Below are 24,791 nucleotides of genomic sequence, written 5' to 3'. Positions count from 1 at the left end.
GATGCCTTAAGGGAGCACTTTGATGCTGAGAGCCAACAGTAATGTTTGGTGCCTTTGCTGTGCTCCTTTCTACCTTGGGGTACAGTATTTACCACTTTCTGCAATAATAAAAAGTATTGTAAAAGCCATAAAATCCTTTATTCAAAGTACAGTACATAAAAGGCCAGGGGAGTTAGGGTGGTGGACTGTACATTCAGAGGTTTGAATATGTCCTGTTTTGGATTGCTGTTCAATGTCTGCTGCACTTCAGGATTACTATGCTGCAGAGTAATGGGGGTGGAGTGCACAGGGTAAGGATTGTAGTTATCTGGGCTGGTAGGTGATCGTACAGGTGTTGGGGGCAGCTGGGGGTAATAAGAAACTGGCTGCTGGAGAAAGGTGTTTTTGTGCAAATACTGGGGAACAAGAAAGAGAGCTTTGGGAGGGTTGTGGGTTACCACGGTACAGATCTGCCTGCATGGCTACGAGAGACTCGAAAGAGTCAGTTTGGCGAGCCAGGAGGCTTATCATGTGCTTTGAGGTTTTTTTGGTAGCCAATTCCTTTCTCCTGCTTTGTGTTTGCCTCCACTCATACATTTTCTCTCTCCATTCCTGCGTCTTCCTACTTTCTCTGTTGTAGTGATTCATAACTGCTTTGATCAATTCTTCTTTTGATTTTCACGGATTTTTTCTCAAGTTCTGCAACCGACGTGAGGCCAGTGATCCGGCTGCATTAGTCAAGGTCAATAAAAAAAACATAGATAGAAACATGTAATACACAGAGGCTACATTGTTTATTATCACACAGTGAAGGAGTTTGTAGACTTTTTGTAGCATCATTCCCACATACCTAACATAATACAGAGAGGCCAGGGAAGCGAAGGCATGGCGAGCAATGGGGTGAGTGTTTCTGCCCCGACTTCACCTGAGAGGGGGAACTGACTGATGGCTCACTGGGGTTTATCTGCACTGGGTAGAGGAGGTAGCTGGTGGCCTGCACAGGGGACAGTAGGGAACATGAAGCTGGCGACCTGCTGGCAGGGGGGGGGGCGGTCCGCGGAACTGCCAGCCTGCTGGGGGGGGCGGAACGCACAGCGGTGCTGGCGACCTGCTGGCGGGGGGCGGAGACCGGAACGCACCGCGGTGCTGGCTACCTGCTGGTGGGGGGGGGGGAGACCGGAACGCACCGCGGTGCTGGCAACCTGCTGGCGGGGGGGAGACCTGCTGGTGGGGTCAGCTGAGCCCAGGGCAGTGGTGTGTGCAGGATTACCAGAGAGGCTTAAAAGGTATTCTGGGATACCTCCTTATACCCCGGAGGTCAATAAAAGCGCTGGTGGGGTCCACACTTGCCCAGCGCTGGAATCGCTATTCCCGAGGCTCGACCGGGTGTACAGCCAGCGCTGCAACCAGGGAGTTGCAGCGCTGGCCGTGCTTCGCAAGTGTTGCCACATCCTAAGTTGCAGCGCTGTAACCCCCTCACCAGCGCTGCAACTCTCTAGTGTAGCCATGGCCTTAGACTATGTCTACACTGGCAATTGAATGACAAAACTTTTGTCTTTCAGAGGTGTTAACCCCCTGCACTCTCCAAAAGACAGAAGTTTTGCTGTGACAAGAGCCAGTGTGAACAGCGCTTTCCTGTCGACAACACAAATGCCACTCGTTGGAGGTGGAAGTTTTTGTCAGCAGGAGAGCCGACAAACAGCAGCTACACTGTGCGACTTTTAGCCGCACAGCTGTAGCCACACAGCCATGTCGCTAAAGCTGTGTAGTGTAGACATAGCTCTAGAGAGTTTTCTCTTTATTAGAACTTGGCTGTAGTGTCCACGCTTTATGCCTTTGCTTTGGGCTTGGCTGAAGTCAAGAAGGCCCTGTTGTATTTTAGTGACAAGCTGGAAGACACATTCCTTGCCCTAAAGAGTTTAAAATCAAAGCTACTGGCCCTAAATAGGAAGTAAATGTATTACAATGTATTCTTCATGTTATTAAAAAAACAGATGGGTTTTCTTGTTACAACATATTGAGAGGTACTTTTAGCTGCTCAGCTCTTTAATAACAGCTTAAATCTGAGTGAACTTTTAATTCCATGATTAATATCAGCCAAGGCTTCTAGTATCACTGTGTGGAGAATCTTAATAACCATACTGAGCTAAATGAGAATTGGATCCTGCATAAAGAAGACTAGGAGAGAGATTAGTGTAATCTATTTTAATTACTGGGAGTAAAGTAAGTATTTGCAATGAAATAACATTTCACTTTAATCATACTTGTAAAGTACAAACATCAAAATGTATTCGTTTTTAAAAAAGTATTGCACATAAAGGTTTTCCAGATTTATAGTAGGAGAATATGTATTTAATTTGAAGGATGCAGAACAAAATAACAAAACAAGCAAGGAGATTCTGAGTTAAGGGTGAAACACTGTTTGTAAAGGTCAAGACTGATAGAAATAAAGACCTCCCAGCTATGCTTTGATACATGTGTGCACACTGTCAAAGCAAGTCTTTTGTAAATGTCTTTCCCCTGCCTGCTTCCTATAGATATGGGAATATGGGTACATTGAACCCAGTCCAACCAAATGCTAAGCACAGATAACCCAGCAATTGCAAGACAAATGTATAGAAATCTGCTTTTAACTTCTTAGATTGTTTTGAGGATTTTTAGTTTTACAGTTCATTTTCAGTACCTCACTCTGTCTTGCTTTTGTGTTTCAGGGTAACTTCTTTCAGAACATAGGTTCCATCACTCTGTTTTCTGTGTTTGGCACAGCAATTTCAGCTTTCATTGTAGGTGGCGGAATTTATTTTCTGGGTCAGGTAAGAAAAATGTCTTTGAAACTCCTGCATGTAGTAGGATGGTCCTTCAAAAGCCCATTTTTTCAAAGAAGGGTCAATAGTCAATGGTAAAGATTATATAAAACAGGAACTGATGATAAGCTTTACATTAGCATGTATCCCACACATTACGTTACAAAAAGCAGGGGAAGGTCTATCGGCTTGTGTAATTTCTTAGTTAGCTCCTGAAGTCATGCAACTGAGGTGCACAAAAGGTGGATCAAGATGGAAAAGTGCATTAAACAGGAGAATCAAAATTAATTGCTTTTTCAGAAATGCATCATGGGCTAAACTAAAGAAGTGATCATAGGACCGAGAGTAAGGCACCTCTGTGAGTTCTAATCTTAGTTCTGACGCTGACTCATGGTATAGCTTGGGCAAATTCATGTAATCTTTCTCCTATCTCTTATTTCCTTAACTCTACAGTGGGGCTAACAATAATTCCTTACCTCACTGATGTCCTGTGAGTTCTAGTTAGAATATACAGTCCATAAAGCACTTCTTAGGTATTAATAATTTCTGATGACATTTTTATCATAATTTTGCTGTATGATGCACACCTGTACATCAGGATTAAAGTGAAGTTTGAAACAGAGCTTCTTATGAAATTATGTATATGTTGTAAAAATAATAAAATGAAAAATCTTTACACAGCTAATTATCATTTTTTTTTGACCTGTCCTTTTAGGCTGAGGTAATTTATAAACTGAACATGACAGACAGGTAAGTTTTTGGTAAAATTGCCTAGTATCTTCCAAGAGGCATTCTCCAAAATACTGCAATAGATGTGATGAACAGTACTTGCCCAGGTGTTCTGATTGTGTTCTGGATCGCTTAGATTTAATATCACTTGTAAAATCATTAATCAGATTTAACATTTTAAATTCTTGTAATGCCTTTTTTCTAATGAAGTATATTAAGACTTACTAATCAATAGCATTATCTGATCAGAGTAAGTGGAGCAGTGGAAACGCAATAATGAACAGCTGGGCACAAAAATATTTTCACAGTATTTTTTCCTTGCAAATTCTTTTTCCCCAGACTTCAAAATTAAAATGTGTAAATTGTGATGTGCATTTGATAACCTGACATAATTAAAATATATTATTTTATTATATATTAAATATATTATATTATTTAATATAAAGCAGTCTGGCTTCCTTACTCAGAGCTTCTCCTTAAACAAGGAATGAACTTGTGAGAATTAATACCATAGGCTTTTCAGAGCACTTGGGTGGTAAAGGCTCAACATAGTTTTCTAGAAACCCCACCAAACTGCACAGAAGGTCAGATTTCTGCTCTTGGTTACACTAGTATAAATCCAATGTAACTGGATGGAGAACTTGCATTTACTCTTTTGGGTTTTTGTTTTGGTTTGTCTTTTACCATGTACACAAGCACAGAAGATTTATGTTGAAGTCCACAACTCTGTTGGCTTAGTCAGAACCAGGAAACATGACAAGAAAAAGTATGCATGAACTGCAAATGTCTTCCTTACTGGCTCTAGCATCTGGCTTTGCACAGCTGACAGCTCTTGATTTTGTGGTCTCTACCTTTTAGTATAAGATCTAAGGAAGCTTTAGCATCTTTTTTTAAATGTTTCCCTTTTGTGCTACATAGCAGGAGTATTGTCAGTAGCAACTGATAGCATGGCTAAACCAGCTCCTTGTTTTGGTCTCACTCAGTCTTTTCTATTAGTCCCCTAGTCTACGAGTAAGTATGTAAAAGACAGTTCCTATATCAGGGTTTTTTCTGACAAAATAATTAAGTTCCCCACTATGTTTGCACAACTAAAACCCAACAAACTGATATAAGGAAACCTACATTTAAAAAAATAAAATAAAAAGTCTGACAGTGTATGTAAAATCTGAAATGTAAAATATTCTAACTGTGAAAGAAAACTAGGTATCACCTAGTTGATAAAGCCTCTTTCAATGTCAGTAACTTCAATGGCATGACAGTAGATACAAGTGTGACCACAGTCAATTTTTCAAATAACTGTCTAGGGCAGGTTTTACATTGTTAATGGGATTCTGTACAGTCTGATCACTTTGTATCATTGTACATATCTGATTTGGTGGTTTGGATTGATACACATTGAAAATCTGTTTTCGCAAAGGTATACAGTTTCCCTTGCTTGCTTTTAGTGGGACATTTTTACTTATTTCTGAAAGTCTGGGGAGGCATATTGCTCCTACTTCTTCGCAACGTGGACCTCCATAAGTCAGCCTGAGTTATCAGGGTTGGTGGAAAACTCAGAGTACACAAGATCCCCATGAATTCATGGTCTATTAACAAGTTTTGCTTTATTCAACAGATGATCCTTTCTTCCAAAAAGAGACAAAAAATTCTCTTTCTTTTTGTTTTAAATATTGCTAGTCAAGTGCTCCTTAATGGGAAGATACAACTTTCTGCAAACTATACCTATACTGTTCCCTAGAAAATCCACTGGTATTTTCCATGCTTTTTCGCTGGTCAGTATTATCAGATATGCTGTACATTTATACTGGCATGTTTTCTTTTTTGGATTTTATTTATTCTTGCAGTTTTGCATTTGGCTCATTAATATCTGCTGTGGACCCAGTGGCTACTATTGCCATCTTCAATGCCCTTAACGTAGATCCTGTGCTTAACATGTTGGTTTTTGGAGAAAGTATTCTGAATGATGCAGTCTCTATTGTCCTGACAAAGTAAGTGCATTTGAATTTGTACTATACTGTAACACTCCCTTGTAGATGGACATAATTAATTTTGTTACAGATCCCCTTTTAGACTTACAAAACTCCTGATTCTTAACAAAAACTGTATTGGCAGAAAATACATGTTTTTCATCTCATATTGTTGTGTTGCTTGCCTATGTATCCAGATGTTATAACAGGGGAAGTAAGTATTGTCATTCTGCTTCTATTCTAATATTATAATAGTAATCACATTAGCTTGTCGATCTCATATCCTTAAAGTGCAGCTCTACTCTGAAAAATTACCCTATAAGGTGACTTGGTTGAGCTCTATTTCAGTTGTATTTCATTGATTCCAGATCAGATTTGCTCAGTTTACATGTTAATTTTTTTTCTTCTTCACTCCAGTCCTGGGATCTGAAAAGCAAGCGTTGTTCTTTCTGTCTTATTTAGAAAGATTTTGCTAGTCAAATTCTTCTTTCATTGCTTCTCTTTGACTCCTGGGCATTGGCTTATGGAATCCTGACTGCAAGCCAGTGGGGTTGCACTGATGGCCCTGCAAAGGGAATTAAGTTAAGAATTCTATTGACAGTACATGAGCCAGAAGAGAATCCAGTTCACTCTCTTAGCTATGTTGGTTCTGCAGGGCTGACAAGAGTAAAATGTTCCCCAATTTTATTGTTTTCATTGAAGTCAGTAGATATCACTAAGAATACATAGGGACAGCAGATCTCCTGAGTAAAAAGGTGTTATATTTACATAGCCATTTTCAGGGAAGAAATGTACTTTAACCACTATCTATCATAGGTACTTTTCAGTAAGATCATGGGGTCTGCGAGCTCTAACACAATTGGGCTCTTTCTTTCCATATTGTCTCATGCTGTAGCAGTTTCATATTCCATGGGATCCAAAGAGCTTTCCCCTTTCCTCCCAGCCTCTCCCCTAAATTACTTCTTTTGCCCTTCTTCAGTGAACCTGCAGCCTCTTTCATCCACATGGGGATGGGACTTTCTGTTTGTTTGTTTACTCTCCCACATAAGGATCATATGATTTTTGTCTTTTTATTCCTTCTCCAACCTTGAGTTTTTACCATTGAAAAATGCATTTTCTTTTCCCTACTAAAAGTATGGAACCTCTGTTGCTGTACTGGGCATCAGTGTAGCCTATTTATGCCATTGTGAGAAGATTTCGCAAGAGCAATGTTAGGTTTCCAGATTTTTAATGGAATTAGGTTTCCCTTTAGGGTTTATAACAACACTTGATTTAATATCTTCTGACATTGCTCTTGTTATATCACAGTAAAAGCCTTTTTAAAAGCAGTAGCGACAGAGAACTGTAGATTGCTTGAATTTTTTTCTAAAGACATTTGGCTTTTTCAGATCAAGTCTTCATAACTGTTGGTTGCTAATGTTTTTTTCTTTTTTTAAATCATTCCCAGCACAGCAGAAGGTTTGACAAGAGAAAATATGTCAGATGTAAGTGGATGGCAAACCTTTCTCCAGGCACTGGATTACTTTCTGAAGATGTTCTTTGGCTCTGCAGCACTTGGCACTCTTACTGGCCTTATTTCTTCATTAATATCCTTTTATTGGGGTAATGTGATGCACATGCATAAATTGGTGAAGTCTACTGTTCTAACAATGATTTTCATCCAGTCATTCTGTAACGTTCCTTAGAGGGATGATTTTTATATAAGGTCTTTTTGTGGGCATATTTTCTCTCGCTTATTTTGTTTATAATATTAGTGCTAATGTTCCTATTTTTAAACCTTACATAAAAGCTTTGTATGCTTAGATTAATATAATTAAGGTCTAAATTATTGCATACTATTTTAGATTATATGTAAATAGAGTGTTATAAATTTGCTAGTTGTTTTCTAAATTCATAATATTCTGTTTTCAACATTGATCCATTTTAATAGCATACGTCCTGGTTTTCACATGTAAAAATGGTAAATTAATTTTTAAAAAATAAGAAAAATATTTATCCCAAAGAAATTTTAAAGTCAGACCATGAAATCTTCCAGCCTTACATGTCATATTCAGCTAACTGAATACGGATACAGCTCAGTTTGGGTTTATATACTGAATTTTATCTGTGGCTTTCTACACCAGCTTGAATTGGTTGCTAAACAACCCGAGAGCTTCTCCCCTAAGATAAGGAAGGATGTTTGTTTAAACTAGACACCTTTGTTGCTTTTGAAAGCTTGCTTCAATGTTTAAAATAGAAACCTGTTTCATATTTTTTGTGCTAGCCTTATGCTACAGTTATTTGTTTAACCTGCCATATTGTCAAGTACTTTGTTTTGTAAATGAGAGGACCAGAGTGTTTGTTTAAACATGGGCACATTTGCTATCTTTGTTCATTAGAACTGTTCCATGCACTTTTGATTAATTCAAAACATCTCAGCAAAAGAGAGAGACTGACATTTTCCTGATGCAGCTGTTTTTCATTTAATATCTAACTGAAAAAGGCCAAACAGAAAAGCAGTTTAACTGCTCTGATATTTTATTGTTTGAGCCTGAAAATATTAGTTAGAGCAAAATATTTCTGTGAAGCAAAGAAAATTTATAATAGTTGCCGGCAGATAGATATGATTGAAACTTGCCTGTTCATTAGCCTGGAGGAACCTGAACTTCCATGTCACAGATGTCTTCTGAATTCGAACAAAGATGAATGTGGACTATTTTGAAAGTGAGACAAGAGCATGATTCATCAAGTGCATGAACATGTTGATGGAGATGTTATTGCTGATCAATCATGTCCATTTGGAACTAACTCAAAGTCTAGCTGAATATACAACTGATGACATATAGAGCATGTTTGCCCTACTAAACATATAAGGTGAAATCTTGCTCCCCTCCTCTGCAACCATGTTGCATTTCCACTGCATGAAATGGAGCAGGGAAGGACTCATACAGGTAGTAGAGGTCTGCTACAGTGAATCTGAACTCGTAGATTACACTGGTTCACAGGTAGTGTATGCTGAGCCACTGATTAAATCTCCTCCTGAGTTGGGAATTCACTTGCTTTGGGTGCTGCTGTAGCCCTGAGGCTACAACACCAGCTATGGAACAGCTCTGATTCTCCTCTGCTTTCTTCTTCCCGTGAGAAGCCCAGCTCACAGCTTGGACAGCTGAGATGTGGGGGTGAGAGTGGGGTCCAGGTTTGGTTCTAACTTAATTAAACTTCGCACTTTTCACAGTAAAGAATCATTTTGCCTTTAATTTTTTCCAATCTTTGATGCTAAGTGAGAAATAACTGCATTACAGCTGCTTGAAAAGCAATCTAGGCCTGGGTGGAATCCTGGCTTCATTGAAGTCAGTCCTCACACCTTCTCGTCAGCTGTCTAAAATGGGCCATCTTGATTATCACTACAAAAGTTTTTTTTCTCCTGCTGATAATAGCTCATCTTAATTAATTAGCCTCTTACAGTTAGTATGGCTACTTCCACCTTTTCATGTTCTCTGTATGTATATATATCTTCTTACTATATGTTCCATTCTATGCATCTGATGAAGTGGGCTGTAGTCCACGAAAGCTTATGCTCAAATAAATTTGTTAGTCTGTAAGGTGCCACAAGTACTCCTGTTCTTTTTGCAGATACAGACTAACACGGCTGCTACACTGAAACCAGTGGAAGCTGTGTCATTGATTTGAATGGAGCAAGGATTTCACTCCTAGTAAATCTTTCTAGAACAAATTCAGGTGCAATCAGAGGTCAGCTCACATTTTCATAAATGTCTAAGCAAGGACAAAGGAGGATTTTATTTCTGTCGAAAGTAGAAATGAGAGAAAATATGTGGGTCATTTTAGTTCTGAGTCCCAGCTTCTAACCCATCCCATATTGATAGAAAGACATTATTGTTTGAAGACTGTTCTGTGACTTCTCTGCAATAAATGTGGTGGTCTCAGTTCAGTTCTAAAGGAACAGGAATACACATCAGGATTGGAAATTTCTGCCAGTCTAAGTGGAGGGGTCAACAAGTTAATGTGCATACAAAAGTGTTGCTTCCAGATCCAGGTTTAAACATGTTGGCATGGTACTGTCCATATTTTATGTACTCTTTCAAAAAACAGTGGCCTTCAGTCTCTAGGGCTTTCTGTCTAACAGCTTTCACCAACTTTAATTTCACTTCAAACCCTCGCATCCCAGAAATGATTAATCAATCCACAGGACTTTTTACAGGCTTAATATTAGCTATTCATGAAACAAATTTATGAAATGTGGTGAATGGTGAACCTGTATGGAATAGATTAGAATTTTTCTGTGGATTTCTTTTCTTTCTTTTTCCTTAATGGTTTGATATGTACGTACTAAAGCACATTGATTTAAGGAAAACACCATCCCTGGAGTTTGGGATGATGATTATCTTTGCTTATCTTCCTTATGGACTTGCAGAAGGCATCTCACTCTCAGGTAAGCAGCAAAATGAATATGTGAAAAATTAGTTATTGAATTGTAAAAAGTTAGCAATCTGGTTGTACAGGTTTTTCAGTTTCTTGTATTCTGTTCTCTTCCCCCAGTATTCCAATGTGTGAGAGAGACCCACTGATACTAATATTAATACTGTAGTTTCAAATGACTCATTCTGCATATTTGCATGCACAATTACTCTGTGCATACAGTCATGTTACTAAGGCATACAAATGGAAATGTAAACTGTTTTGAAACCTGACCTAGTGGTTTAATGTGTTAAAGTGTTTGGTGTTGCTGTGAAAATAGGCTTTGCCCTGTAAACAAGCTGTGCTAAAATACTGAGCATGTTACATAAACATTTCAAAACATGAACCTTTTTATTTCTGGTATGTATTGCATAGTAATATAAAAATCATAGTAAAATACTGTAAATTAGTCATTAATTATTGTATATGGCAGAGAATGTTTACAAATATGACTTCTTAATTGCTGACATTAGAAAGTTCTTCACTTCTTTTTTAAGTACGTAACACATTGTAACAACAAACTCCCTTATTTGTTCAGACTACTTCCAGAAATGATTTATCAGAAGAGTAGAAACTCTGAATAGCCTTGGTCATGTTCTATAACTACAAAAGTCATCTCTGCATTCCAAACAGAGGATTCTTTTGAGTACACTTCAGATACTTGTTCTTTTCCTTTCATTCCGGTTCATCAGGGCCACTCCTGTTTGGGCATGTAGCTGTAGTCAAATACTGTTAGCTTTTCAAACTTTCTTTGTTTTTCACTAAACAGGGCATTGTGTTATAACCCTCAGGTAAGTTTATCATTATTCCCAAATGCCATTTAGTCCTTTCCGTAATCTTCACTGCAGTTGATTTCCTCTTGAGGAACATGCTGTGCCTTGTGCTTACTTAATCCACAGATTCCTTACAGGTGACAGCATAGTAACTTCACAAGTGAGTAATGTAATGTGTTTCCACAGAACTGCAAAAATCACAGCCACCATCTTGGATTCACTCTTTCTCCGGAACAAAACCCTCGGGTTGCTTTTGAAACTTTTAAAGCCTTTTTTAAAATGTTCAGCTCTTCATGAACAACTGAACCCTGCACATAATGCTTTCTTATTGCTTCTTGAGTGCTCAGAGAAAGTAAAACATATAGCCCAGGGACTGGATGGGAAATGGAGTAAAGTAATCTTCCCCCAACTTAAAGCTAGGGTGCAGGACTGCACCATACTACCCCACTTTCTAAGCTGCTGATCCAGCCCATGGGGTGGAATATCAATGGCTGGCTCACCCTGCCACTTGCATATGGTGTTAGGGCCACTGGATCTTTATAACTGTAAACCCAATGTCCTCTCCCTTAGCTCTCTGCCACTGCTACCTTCCGTGCTAAAATGTCTGGGTTAGAGGCCCCCTCTGCATTGTTCTGGGAGTGCCTGGGCCCACCTTGCACAGCAGCTTTGCCCTGGCTCCATCATGGGCCTTAAGGATTGTGCCATCTCTCTCTACCAATGATAAAATTCCCCCCAGTCTCAGATTGAGAGTGAGCAGTGTGTAGAGCGGGGAGACAAACTTTTCTTGGATAATTAAATGATACAATTTCTTTGCCCCATAGATTTGAATTTTTCCCTTTTGGTCTTGCCTATCTTTGCTGTTTGCCAGGGAAATTAAAAGCAGAAAAACATGGTTTGGGTTCAGCGTATTACACACCTCACGGACATCCTGATAAGAAAACCTGAAAGAACAAGTGTTTATTCTTTAAACTAGACATGGAGTTCCAGATCCTGCCCTTGAATACACCTGTGCAAGCTTATTTTGGTGAATTACATTTCAACAGCAGCCAGCAGTCCATCTACATTGGAGCTCCCAATGTTCCCATGACTATGGAGCTGAACCAGTGTTAGCAATGATGGGAAAATTTCCCCTAGAATAGACACCCCCTTCCTCAGCTTTCCCAACTTTAAAATGGGATAATCCTACCTTGTGATGGTGTTGTGAGGATTAATTGTTTGTAAAGTTCCATATAAATGCTAAATATTATTCTGCTGTTTGACAGTTGCACTGTATCCACAGGTATCATGGCAATCCTGTTCTCTGGCATTGTGATGTCTCACTACACACACCATAACCTTTCCCCAGTTACACAGATCCTGATGCAACAGACACTGAGAGCCGTTGCTTTCATGTGTGGTAGGTACTGCCTTTAGCTTAAGCCTAATATCCATTAGATTAGTATTTGTTTTGTATGAAAGGAAGATTCTGTTAGGGTCAGGAGGGAAGGTTGAGTGATCCTCAAGCCAGTCGTATATCAGTACTACATGTCTCTACCAACACACTTACTACTATGAAGGCTGCCACATAGTCTAAAGTTACCTTTACTGACATTTTGGGTAAGCTATACAGTAAATCTTCTCCCTCCCACATCCTTCATTCCAAGCTCTAGCTAAGACTTGACACAGAATTGAGAACCAAATAGATTTTCTTGCATCCTTTCCCCCTCTGGCCTAGTTTCAGTTGACGGAGACTTGAACAGGTCCCTATTTTTAAAATGGTTTTGGATATAAAGAAGCTAATTGAAAAAATAATAGTGTTTCAGACATTGGCAAAGATTAATAGGTATCTCCATTCAAACTGTCCGGAGCAACGCAATTGGTAGCCTTTCCTTTTCTTCCTGTTGGCTAAACTTGTAAGGAAGAAAGGGAGAAGATTGTGCATCACAATATAAACTTATGTTTCAGGGCACCTGCATGATACCATACCTTGTGCAAGAGGAATAGCACTTAGTGTCTCTGTCTTTCTTCCTAAAAAAGAGCCCACTTTGCTAGGACTAGATCAGCTGAAAATGCAGTAATCATATAATCCAAAATCTAATAATTTTAAAACACATTGAATGTTCTAAATAGCATATTGGCTTTGTGCTTCAGAAATTAAAGTAACATTATGAAAATGCCTTAGTAATTGTTAATGCCACTATTGGAGACATTTGTAAAAATAACTTTCAGGTGTTGTTAGGACAATATATTTGCTTGTACAATGCAGTATTTTAATTTATCATACAAAGCATTAAGAAGTGCTGTAATTTAGTAAGATTTAAATATTTATGCATGTAACTTTATAATAAAATGTTTGACTCAGAATGTTTGAAAGTTCCATGAGATACTCATTTTTATATAGGGCCTGATCTAAAAAAGTTCACTAGGGTAATGGGCATCTTCTCATTAACTTTGATGGGCTTTGAAACAGGCCCAAAATCTTCAAGCAGGCAAGCATACCAGTGAAGACATTTTTCAGTAATTTAGGGTAAAATTCTGCTAGCCTTCTTCACGCTGATTAGTATTTACTCCTGAAATCAGACTACTCATGGAGTAAGGTGCTGCTCAGTGAGAATAAGGGTGGCAGAATCTGGCCCTTACATTATGGTAGATATGTCTATTTTAAATCTGGCCTGAGTCAAAGCAGCAGGGAGTGTGTGTGCGCATATATATAATGTATGTAATAGCCTATTAAAGGAGTAGGAAAGGTTTTAGATACCAGCTTTTATTGACCAGCATAGTTTTATTTGAATAACTAAGTTTGATCTCTCTTTTTCAGAAACCTGTGTTTTTGCATTTCTTGGTCTGTCCATTTTTAGTTTTCCTCACAAGTTTGAAATGTCCTTTGTCATCTGGTGCATAGTAAGTATTTACTTTCATCTGAGAGTTTTTAAAACCTTTTACAATATTTGTTTAAAAAAATACATTACAGTATTTTTCATGGTCTATAGGGCTCAAGAGTTGTTTTTACAAAACCTCCTATATTTATCTTTTCATAAAATATTCTCAGGCTATTTATGTATTTTACATCATGCATGCGAAATCCCCAGCAGTGAATTGAAATGAACTATTTCTTCTGATTGTCCACATGACTTTGGCGTGGATATCTCAGAGCATATTTTAAGGAATTCTAGTGTAGCTAGTGCAGCTTGTGTGTATGAGATTATTTGAAAAGACCTGAAGAATCCCTGCTTGAGTCTTTCAGTCAGATTTATGAAAATAGCGTCTTTTCAGAAGTCCCAAAGGATGTAAAGACTGTGAGGGAAGCACTTCTTCTCTATGTAACATTTTAAGTTCCTGAATTTTTTACAGATTTTAATTACAAAGTAAAAGAAGAGTTTGGTATAAATGATACTTTAGATTATGCCTCACACTGTTGTCATGTTATCAGTGCCTGTTACTATTATCATAATACCAGATCACAAATCCATAACATGCTCCCCTTTCACAGAGGGAAAAGAACAAAATATTAATTCACAGTGGGGCTGGCGCAGAGGGTAGCACCAGATCCTGCCACATTTGAGTGTATACTTCAGAAGTGCCCTTATTCTGCCATGAGAGACGTTTAGGTGTTGGTCTCATCTGTGGGAGCTGAGAGGCTGCTCTCAGTGTATTACATTTAACTACCTCTTCTCACAAGCAGAGTGGCATTTCATTCTTGTTGAAGACTGCCTTCACAGCCCAAAGGCAAAGGCAGTAGTTATGGCTGGTTGCCATGCAGAAAAACGGCACAGCTCTAGGAACTCCCACACGTTCTAGCTCAAGGATATTTATCTTGTCAAGGCCTGTTTGTTGTGGTGGTCTTTCATGAGCAGCATTACCAAGAACTCCACCTTACTAAGTGGAATTTTCCTTTATATTTGTTGACATTCATTCTGTAGAAGAAAATAAGCCTCAGTTCTCATAATTCTATTGCATATATTGGGTATGTTCTTTTACAATGATACCTGGGAAGTGCTGAGGGACTGAATTATAACCAGCTGTTTGGCTTTCCACTTATTTCTCTGAGGTACTGGCCTATGGGGAGGCAGGAGAAATTTCTGCTTGTCTTTCAGCTGCTCCACAGATGATTAAAGGAGCTGGACTGCTTTTGGGGGGCTATCAGAGGCGCTCAGCCTGCACTCAGATGAATCCCTGGGTTTTTTGGAATGCACTCTTGGCTTTCAATTCACTTGTCACCTTGTCATTTGTAAAACAGCATCTGGTAACTTTTTCAATTATTCCTATAGTCTCTCTGTAATGAGATTTAGTTCCAGTGACTTGGTGTTTGAAAATGTAAACTCCACATTGACCTATGCAGAGCAATTGCTTCAAGTTGGATTACCAGTATAACTAGTTATGAGGAGAGTAATACATTCCCTTGACTATTCACAAACTGGTTACAATTTATACTGCTCTATAGGGAATGGATGTAATGCATTAAATAGCCTTTAACTCATTATCTAATTTGTTGCTGTTAACAGGTGCTTGTTCTGTTTGGCAGAGCAGTGAATATTTTTCCTCTCTCTTACCTGCTCAACTTCTTTCGCGATCATAAAATCACCCCCAAAATGATGTTCATCATGTGGTTTAGTGGTAAGTCTAAGCTTGGAGTTTACAAAGTAGTGTATCATAGTAGGTGCTGCTCTGCATGATATTGTGCCTCTGTCTATGGAGCAAACGCTAAATGGGCATTTGTGTCCTCAAATCCACATGCAGCCGCAATGCTGTGTTTTCCCTATGCAGGTGAGCTAGGCAGTAAAGAGTCCAGTGTACAAAGACTGCCTTTAAAATAGCCTGATCTTAGGGAGCTAATAGCTTGACAGATTTGCATTCAAAAGCTGTAGAGATCTGATTTGTTTAGAAATTCAGATAGGCAATCAAATGCGAGGGGATGGGCACAGCATAAGAACCTAGAAGCCTTAAAACATGAAATAGGTTTAGAAGAAGAGACTTCCAGTAGGTTGAACACCATGTTCATTTATAAGTATGCAGAGGGCAAATCTTGCTGTTGATGTAGTTTTTATTCTTGGTTTATAATCCTCTCTGATCAGGTTTACGTGGGGCAATTCCATATGCCCTGAGCCTCCATTTGGGCTTGGAGCCAATAGAAAAGCGGCAGCTCATTGGGACCACAACTATCATTATTGTGTTGTTCACAATTTTATTGTTGGGTGGAGGAACCATGCCCCTTATCAGACTGATTGATATTGAGGATTCTAAAGCGCGAAGAAGGAACAAGAAGGATATTAACCTCAGCAAGACTGAAAAGATGGTTTGTGCCTTTTATTCTGATTTTTTTAAGAGTGATCATTGATACTTTTCTTTAATTTTCAAAAAAGATCAATGTATAATAAATATACAATGGTCCTTTCTGTTGGAAAAAGAGATGAAAGCAAAGAAAGGAGTTTTTAAATTAAGGGCTAAGACAGTGTGGAGGGGCACACAGTTCAGACAGAGACATCCTTTAAGGGAGGATTTGTTTAGGGCAGGGGTTCCCAAACTTAGTTCGTGGCTTGTTCAGGTTAAGCCCCTGGTGGGCCGCAAGATGCTTTGTGTACCTGAGCATCTGCAGGTATGGCCGTTTGCAGCTCCCAGTGGCCGCGGTTTGCCATTCCTGACCAATGGGAGCTATGGGAAGTGGTGGCCCAGCCCACGCCACTTCCCGCAGCTCCCATTGCTCGGGAACAGCGAACTACAGCCGCTGAGAGCTGCGAGCAGCCATACCTGCAGACGCTCAGGTAAACAAAGCGTCTTGTGGCCCGCCGGGGGCTACCCTGAACAAGTCACGAACCAAATTTGGGAACCCCCTGGTTTTGGGGATTCTCTTTTATCATTGGTTTTCAACTTGTGGTCAAGATAGTTAAGTCCAAAGCTGACTGCGAAAAGTGACAAAGGGTTCTAGTAATTCTAGCCATGTCAGTCCCAAAATATTAGAGAGAAGGTGGGTAAGGTAATATCTTTTATTGGACCAACTTCTGTGGGTGAGAGAGAGAAGCTTTCGAGCCACACACAGCTCTTTTAGGTCACTGTTATAGGAATAGATAAGAGAGAAAATATCATAATGTCACTATGTAAGTCCATGATATGTCCACACCTTGAATACTATATGCAGTTCTGGTCAGCCATCTCAAAAAAGATGTATTAGAACTGGAAAAGGTACGCAGACGGGCAGCAAAAATGCTTAGGGATATGAAACTGCTTCTATCTGAAGAGAGATTAAAAAGTCTGGGACTGTTTAACTTGGAAAAGAGATGACTAAAGGGAAATACAATAAAGGTCTGTAAGATCATGAGTGGTGTGAAGAAAGTGAATATTTACCCCTTCACATAACACAGGAGTCAGGGATCACCCAATTACATTAATAGGCAGCTGTTTTAAAAACAAAAAAACTTAAGGATGAACTTCAAACAATGCACAGTCAACCTGTGGAACTTGTTACCAAGTTATGTTGTGAAGGCCAAAATATAATATAAAAAAGAATTAGATAAGTTCATGGAGGATTGGTTCATCAATGGCTATTAGCCAAGATGGCAAGAGTTGCAGCCCCATACTCTGTGTCCTTAAACCTCTGACTGCCAGAAGCTGAAACTGGACAACAGGGGGATGAATCACTCTACAGTTGCCCTTTTCTGGTCATTCCCTGTGAAGTATCTAGCACTTGCCACTGTCAGAAGACAGAATACTGAGTTAGATGGACCATTGGTCTGACCCAGTGTGGCCATTCTTATGAAAATACACTAAAGGATAAAACCTTGTCATTTTAAAATATTGTAAAAGCATTACTAGACCAACATTTACGTGAGTAACTCTATTCAAAATTTAGGGATCTAAAATAATGACTATAACCCAATCTAATTACAAATAGATCAGCACAAAATAAAGTAACCCCCATGGAAACACAGGCAAGGTTCAGGATGGACGAAGTCCTATACATATTGACAATAGCTAGTACATGGTGAGTCCCATGTTGCTGAGGGAGGCCACTGGCACCTCTATCAGGTGAAAGTTGTTTAAAATAACAAGTTCAAAACAAAAGCAAAAGGTGCAGTGATCAGATTTATACGGTTGTTCCAATATGTCTGATCTTTGTAGGGTAATACCATTGAATCTGAACATTTATCAGAACTCACAGAAGAAGAGTATGAAGCCCACTACATAAAGCGCCAGGATCTCAAAGGCTTTATGTGGCTTGATGCCAGGTATTTGAATCCATTCTTCACAAGACGGCTCACACAGGAGGTGGGTTTTGCTTGTTTTGTTATTCTGTGGTGAGTGTTGGCATAGCATTTTGTGGAATTCCATTCAAAGGCAACTAAGGGTTTGTGATATAGGCTTGCAACTTTCGAGCTGGGCATAGTGAGGTAACCCGTCTTACTTGTTTATAGAGAGTTGACTGGCTTGTAAAATGCTAATTTGATTTCAGTTAACACTTTTCATGGCTTCCAAAGTTTGTAATAAATGTACAGAAGTGTGAGCTTTTATTAAATTTCTCTTTAATGTTACAGACTAAGATCCCTATATCAACAGTTTGGTTACTAAACCTAGGCTTAGTAGACGTTTGTGCCTAAAAATGGAAGCATCAGACCTGGCAAAGCTAAAATGTTAGTGTAAAATGGTGCCCCCACGCATGCATGCTTTTTAAAAACCCTATGGCACGAGCAGGTGCAGTACTGGTTATACCCAGGGCCCTGTATATATTGCAGCTGTGGAATTTGCTGTAGAATTCACCCCTTGTCACAGAGTTGTGCACTGGAATTGCAACTCTCACTTAAAAAGTTTCTCCTCCTTCTTGTAAAGAGAAACTGTGACTTGAAAGCAATCTGATGCCTCTGCTTCAGGCTCTCTACAAATTATGACTGAGAGGTGTGAACTGCTCTACTCTTCTCATTCAGAGCCCCGTAGACTCTGGGATTCTGCAGCCACAGATTGGGCATTTTCCCAACATGCTGTGAAATTTAGCATTTTTTGTTGTGGAATTCACCGTTTTGCTGCACTAGGCATGTTTTGTTTTATCTCTGGGCCCAGGTAAAACCTGCTTTCAAGCTACTTCTTGCTCTGGTGCCTTTTCCTGCAAGAGAAAATTAATTAGATTCCAGTGCATGCTCCCTGCACTGTTCCATAGAACCAGGCAGGTGGATTGGGAAACCAGAGCTAGAGTCCACATGTGCCAGGGAGCCAGAATATGGGCTGCTTGGAGAACAGAGCAGCATCCAAGGCCTCAGAAGATAGGATGAGCCACTGAAACTGACTACAAGCATTCTGCTTCAACTTGACGCACATACAAAGAAAGGCGATTTGGAGCCAGGCCACCCAGAAAACATTACTGCTGACAGCTCAGCTCTGTGGGCCTCTGGAGAACACAGGGGAAAAAAAAATCTGTCATCAGAAATAATCGTTGCTGAAAATAACCACTGACAGATTGTACGTTGATGTTTATTTTCCACTGTGAGCATAATTGTGTCTCTGCTTAGGGACAGAAGCGATGGAAATGAAGGGTATATAATGAAGATACAGTAAATCGTCACTCTCACTCACACAGTGCTGTATCTAAACAGCAATTTTGATTTCCTTTTGCCTTAGGACCTACATCATGGACGCATACAGATGAAAAGCCTCACCAACAAATGGTATGAAGAGGTGCGACAAGGACCCTCAGGGTCTGAAGATGATGAACAAGAGCTGCTATAGCAGCCTAGAGGAGGAGGACTGTAACGGGTTTATCATAGAGCACCAAAAACTAGATTTAAGTAACAAAAGATTCTGACTGTACAAAAGCCCCGGGTATTAAGAATGAAGACTTCCCACTGCAGGTCCCACCATGTGCTGCTGTACTTAAGTTTCACAGAACCAGATACACTGTACTTGATAAGACCAGTCGCTGCAGGACCCCCTTACAATAACACAAAAGCAGTATGTGGGCTGAGGATAGAGCCGTACTTTTAATTCTGAATATCTCAGCACTTGTAAGTTTCACTCAGCCCATGCAAAACTGCATTGAAATAACCTTGAAGAAGAGTGTCTTCCACTCTGATGTAAGCTGTAAATTCATGTTACAGTTCAGGTTCCGTAATACGGCTCCACAAAACAGAATGAGTTGCACTTTATTGTATACTTTAATACTCATTCATGTCTTGGGGAGTCATGATGGTTTATACTGTGAATTTTTGCCAATAAGAATAATTGAATCTTTGTCTGGAACAAAACTGTAATTTGCATATTATGGATCCAGAATGCATAGTGAGCCCCCAGACAGGAAGCAGATATTGTGCATGGACATAAAGCACCAGATCCTTTTAAATACTCAGTGTGTCTGCCATTGCTTTTGTTATTTTAATGTTGAAATGACTTAATCCACGGTACTTGCCACTGTTTAAAGTGTGTTTTAAGGAAAAAACATAGAACTGGATTTGAAATCCATAGATTTTTTATTACTTATCCCCCCACCACACTCACTCCTGAAACTTATAAATGGTTACACTTTTTTAACAAAAATTATAATAAAAAGGGTGCTCCTAGCTGGCACTACAAGTTTTGAATCTCAGGAAGCAGATATTTTTGCTTTGCCTAAATTCATGAAATGTCCCTAACACCCATTAGGAGTGTAGGGAGGTTTTTAAATTCTAGAGGCACTAATAGCAAGCTTTTCCACATAGGTTTTCATGGTGCACACTTACTGAGTTTCAGCTATAGTAAATACAAATTTTTTTTGCCTAGTTGGTCATTTGCACATGCTTTAAAAAAACAAAACAAAACACTTTACTGAGCATTTTCAATCATGGATCTGTTGTGTTTTTTTGGACAAATAAAGGACACTTCAGGAATGTATTCCAAAAGCACAACTGCTCAAAATCGTAAATATGGATTGACTTACTAGTTTTTCGTGTGTGTGTGTGTGTGTGTGTGTGTGTGTGTGTGTTTGGAAGCTAGTCCTGATGTTTAAGAAAAAAAAAAGCGCAGCAGTTTCTAGCTAATCTCTCTGGTGAGCATCTGTACTTTCGAGCCACCGTTAGTGGTTACTGCATCCCCTAAATCAATACAGATTAAGGTGAATAGGGAAGTGGATTAGAGTTTTTTGGTTCCCTTTTCTACATACCCACTTTGAAACAAGTCTAGTGGCAGCACTTGATGCTGGCAGCTTTCCAACAGCTGTAAATTTGACATGCTAAAGTTAGACATTGATATCTGATTAATTTAGCTTTGAAGCAGAGCATTACTGAATATGTGGGCCTCCTCACACTATGCCCCATGCAGAAGCAGAACTATTAGAGAATGTCTCCCTCATTCATGAGAGCACAATGTGTGATTTGCGTGATGCTGCCATTAAAAGGTTGATCGTATAGTCCAGCCCTCCTCACTTTAATTTCAGACTCGCTTCTGCATTTTCACTTGAAAACTAATTAATCTCACTACGAAAGAACACTTTTTGCAGGGTAACAAATCAAGTAACCTCTCTGTGCTAATCAGCCATGATAAATGCACTTTATTTCTTACCCTTGTACGTGAACAGAATTTGGCTTCATGCTTTATAGAACTTGAATGTGCTATGTGATGTGAGCATGAAGGGGAATGAACTCAGATTGTTTCCAGTGTTGAGTACTGAAGAATCGCATCTTGCTTGTTGTTTGGGAGGAGAACAGATCTGTAACTAATCATGGTAACCAGACTGAAGGAAACTTTAACATTAGATCTTTCTAACTAGTCCAGAGTTAGGGGTATATGCTTGAAAACATTTTTTTAGGATGTGAAAACCCTAGCTGCAGTACTATAAGAGGTGTGCGTGAGAGAGAGTGAGAAAAATGTAAATTCCACTTTATAATACAGCTATTTCCTCAGGTGCCCGTCCAGAGTTAAGCGCCCATTTGTATGGTTTTTTATGGGATGTCACACTTGCTCACAAAGAATAGTTTAAGCCGTAGGGGCTAGGAACCTTTTGAGGTTGCTGAGTATATGAGGATCTGTTTGCCAGATTCATATGCTCTTGGCTTACAGGAGAATGGTAGAAATTGTGTTTTAAAATAAAAAAAAGACTGGTGAGACCCAGCTTTCCCCGTTCAAACAATGGGTTGAGTGTTAGGCAGCTGTTCCTGTTGTTTTGGTGCACTATGGTAACTAAATAATTGAGGTTAATTGTCAGTTCTTGGAGATATTTTTGTATCATTGAAATGTCAGTGATTTCAGCTTTCTGGTAACAAATAGCAGCTGTTGTCCTGATTTACCTATTCCTAAGAATTGTTTCGTGTAGAACACAATGGTACCAATTCTTGGCTATGGCTGTGTAGTGCACCGTGCACCTCCAGATGGAGCAGGAGAGCTGCAAAGGTAGTTTTAAGTCACTCTGTGCTCCCTTTGTGCCAGACATAACTTAGAGCACCCGGAAGGCAGCTTTAAGATACGCTGGCTGCCAAGAGCCCCAAGGGACTGCCAAGGTGCAGGGAAGTCTTGGCCATACCTCTTGTTCTGTAGACATTCCACAGGTTAGCTATGGAGAGAAGGGGTGGCACATGAGGTGCTGTGTTGCCTCTTGCACCACTGGAGAGTCCCCTGATTGCCCTATGGCTCTTAGGTTGGGTTTAGAGCCACTTTTGTAATGATGCTGCAACATAAAACAGCCAAAGATCAGAGCCACTGTTCTCAGTTAGCTAGTTACTTCACTGAAAGATGAGGCAATCTATCAAATGAATGAAATTCTATGCCAAGGTATCAGTCTTCTGCGGAAGTTAGATTTCATCATGATAAATTGGTCATTTCCTGCCCTCTGCTGGTAATTTTTGAAAATACAGTTAAATCTAAGTGAGGAAACATTTGCTGCAAATAATTTAAGACACATTAAATGGATGCAATGAAGTGATAGTTTCTAAATTAACGAAAGCACCTGAAACTCCTAATTTCAAGGCATATTTACTTTATTTAAATGTAAAAAGCATCTGTGCAAAAGCTTTAACAAAGAGATCCTATTTAATGGATCTATCAAAGACTTACATATGAGAGGAAAGGATGGGTTTGTGGTTAAGGCAAATCACTGGGGAGTCAGGACTCCTGGGTTCTAGTCTAGCTTTGCTGCAGAATCACTGTGTAACTCTCAGGCAAGCCAGTTAGCCTTTGTGTGCCTCAGTTTCATTAGCTTATTCTGTTTTTACTTAATTTGTGCCTTTAGGATTGTAATAGTTTCTGAGACCTGTTTGTGAGCCATGACCTACCACTGCCCAGCTCTTTGTACATTTGCAGGACTATGGAACTGAGGTGCCACTTCAGGTAATATTTGAGAGCTTCAGAGACACTGAGGCAGGCTTTGTGTGAACCATTCTGAACATCACATTTTAGTCTTGCTACTTGCAGCAACTGAGTTTTTCCCTGAATACAAGACAAGGCAGGGAAGAACCATTCAGTTCTGACACTTTATGGTGATGACTGATTTGTAGGTTCATTTATAAATGTGTTGGCTTTTCTGTGGCATTGATCACTCTACTGTGGGCAGCTCAAACAAGAATGGATTTAACTTTACAACACTTGTGTGAGGAAGGCCTATATTATTACTCCCTTTTCACGGAGTTGAACTGAATTATAGAGCAATCAGTGGCTTGCACAGGGTGCCACGCAGTGGCTGTGGCAGAGTAGTGAATTGAATCCAATTCCCAGTCTGATACCACAACTGCAACCCCATCCTTCGGCTGGAATCTCAACTTTGAGTAGCTTTCATTTGAAAAGGGAGCAGAAATCATGTTTAAATGGAGACTGTCAAGGTACAATGATTAAGAGAACGTCCTCTCACCTTTTGAGAGCACTATTAAGATCTGCCTCAAATCCAGTGTTTGCTCGCTTTCTCCAAGCATCCACGTGTGAGTTTGTCCAGTCAGTTCTTGTGCCACTTGCTGACTTTACTCCTGACTGCTTCTAGTGCTCAATCCAATTTAGTCTGAGTCCTCCTATCACAATAGGTCTTGGAATAATGTCAGTGTTATAAACGTGTTTGCTAAAAGGGTGGTACATGAGGGCAGGTGTCTGAACGTAGGGAGTATCATTCTTGCCAAGTTGACACAAGCAGGCTGACAATTCTCAGCTAACAGCTCTTCTTTACAATTGGGCGTGTCTCTCTGAACAGCCTGTTTCGTGGCCCATAGATAAAGGATTCTGTAGCACCAGCAGAAGAGTTTGAGCCAAAAGCTAGGATTTGCTTCTCCTCCATGTACCTCCAGAAATTTTTTTCTAGCAACATGAAGACATTGAGACTGCCACTGCTGTAAAAAGCCCCCTCTTCACCATACCAAAGACACAAAAACATACAGCTTTTACGAAAAATCCTAAACTGTTGACAGTGATATCCCCTGTCCAGCCCCTTGCAAAATCCCATGTCAACCTATGGCCAGATTTTCCTGTCAGTTACAGTGGCATAACTCCATTGAATGTGATCACTATAGAAAGCAGATTCCAGAGCAAAACAGCTGTCCACTAACAGCACCCTGCCACCAGGCGCTAGACATTCTGATCCAGGCAGCATTAGCAAGAGACCAGCAGAAAGTATCAACTTTTATAATCTCTCCCAGCAGTTCTACAGCTCTTGTCATCATAGTAGGTCATTGTCGGGCTGGGAAGATCAATAGCAACATCTTGAATTATAGTTGGAAGGGACTAGGTGGCTGTGCAGTATTGGGAAATATCAGTGCAAAAGCCTGTAAAATAATATAAAATTTCTGGGTAGATTTGGTGTCTCCATTACCTTGGAGATGAAGGGATTGTCAGAGTTCCAACTCGAATGAACAACAATTTACTTTGTATCACTGCCATGCATTTTATTTAAAAAGGCAGGATGAACATTTTGGCTTGGCTGTATTTCAGTGTCAAACATTTCCCATTGCTCAGAGCTTCCACTCGAACTGCTAAAGGAAATGGCTAGCATGAGTTGCACTATTTTAGCTGTAGAATTTCTTTGAAGATGAGCAAAGCACACTGTTAGTAAGCTTTCTTGGAGGTGAGGCTGTCCTTGTTGCTTCTTTTTAACAGTTTTTAGTAGAAGTTAAGCTCACAGAGATCAGTAATGGACAGGGTGGACAACTGAGGAAAGTGAGGAAACGGTTAGTCTTGAAACT

At 39.6% G+C, this 24,791-nt stretch overlaps 1 protein-coding gene across 2 annotated transcripts in view; it reads left to right on the top strand.

The window, feature by feature from the left end:
- SLC9A8 (solute carrier family 9 member A8) overlaps positions 1-24,476 on the top strand; it is a 49,309-nt gene extending 24,833 nt beyond the window's left edge. For both annotated transcript variants that reach the window (XM_030533637.1, XM_030533638.1), the window contains 11 exons: positions 2,691-2,792; positions 3,499-3,533; positions 5,357-5,500; positions 6,927-7,065; positions 9,803-9,908; positions 11,987-12,103; positions 13,505-13,587; positions 15,189-15,300; positions 15,759-15,979; positions 17,800-17,946; positions 19,288-24,476. In XM_030533637.1, coding sequence (XP_030389497.1) covers positions 2,691-2,792; positions 3,499-3,533; positions 5,357-5,500; positions 6,927-7,065; positions 9,803-9,908; positions 11,987-12,103; positions 13,505-13,587; positions 15,189-15,300; positions 15,759-15,979; positions 17,800-17,946; positions 19,288-19,395 — 1,314 coding nt within the window. In that variant the 3' untranslated portion in view covers positions 19,396-24,476. The remainder of the gene's footprint in view (positions 1-2,690; positions 2,793-3,498; positions 3,534-5,356; positions 5,501-6,926; positions 7,066-9,802; positions 9,909-11,986; positions 12,104-13,504; positions 13,588-15,188; positions 15,301-15,758; positions 15,980-17,799; positions 17,947-19,287) is intronic.
- The last annotated feature ends 315 nt before the right edge of the window (positions 24,477-24,791 follow it).

Source organism: Gopherus evgoodei, chromosome 14 (genome assembly GCF_007399415.2).
Source record: "Gopherus evgoodei ecotype Sinaloan lineage chromosome 14, rGopEvg1_v1.p, whole genome shotgun sequence".
NCBI classification, from domain to species: Eukaryota; Metazoa; Chordata; order Testudines; family Testudinidae; genus Gopherus; species Gopherus evgoodei.
This window is presented reverse-complemented; position numbering and strand designations above follow the sequence as displayed.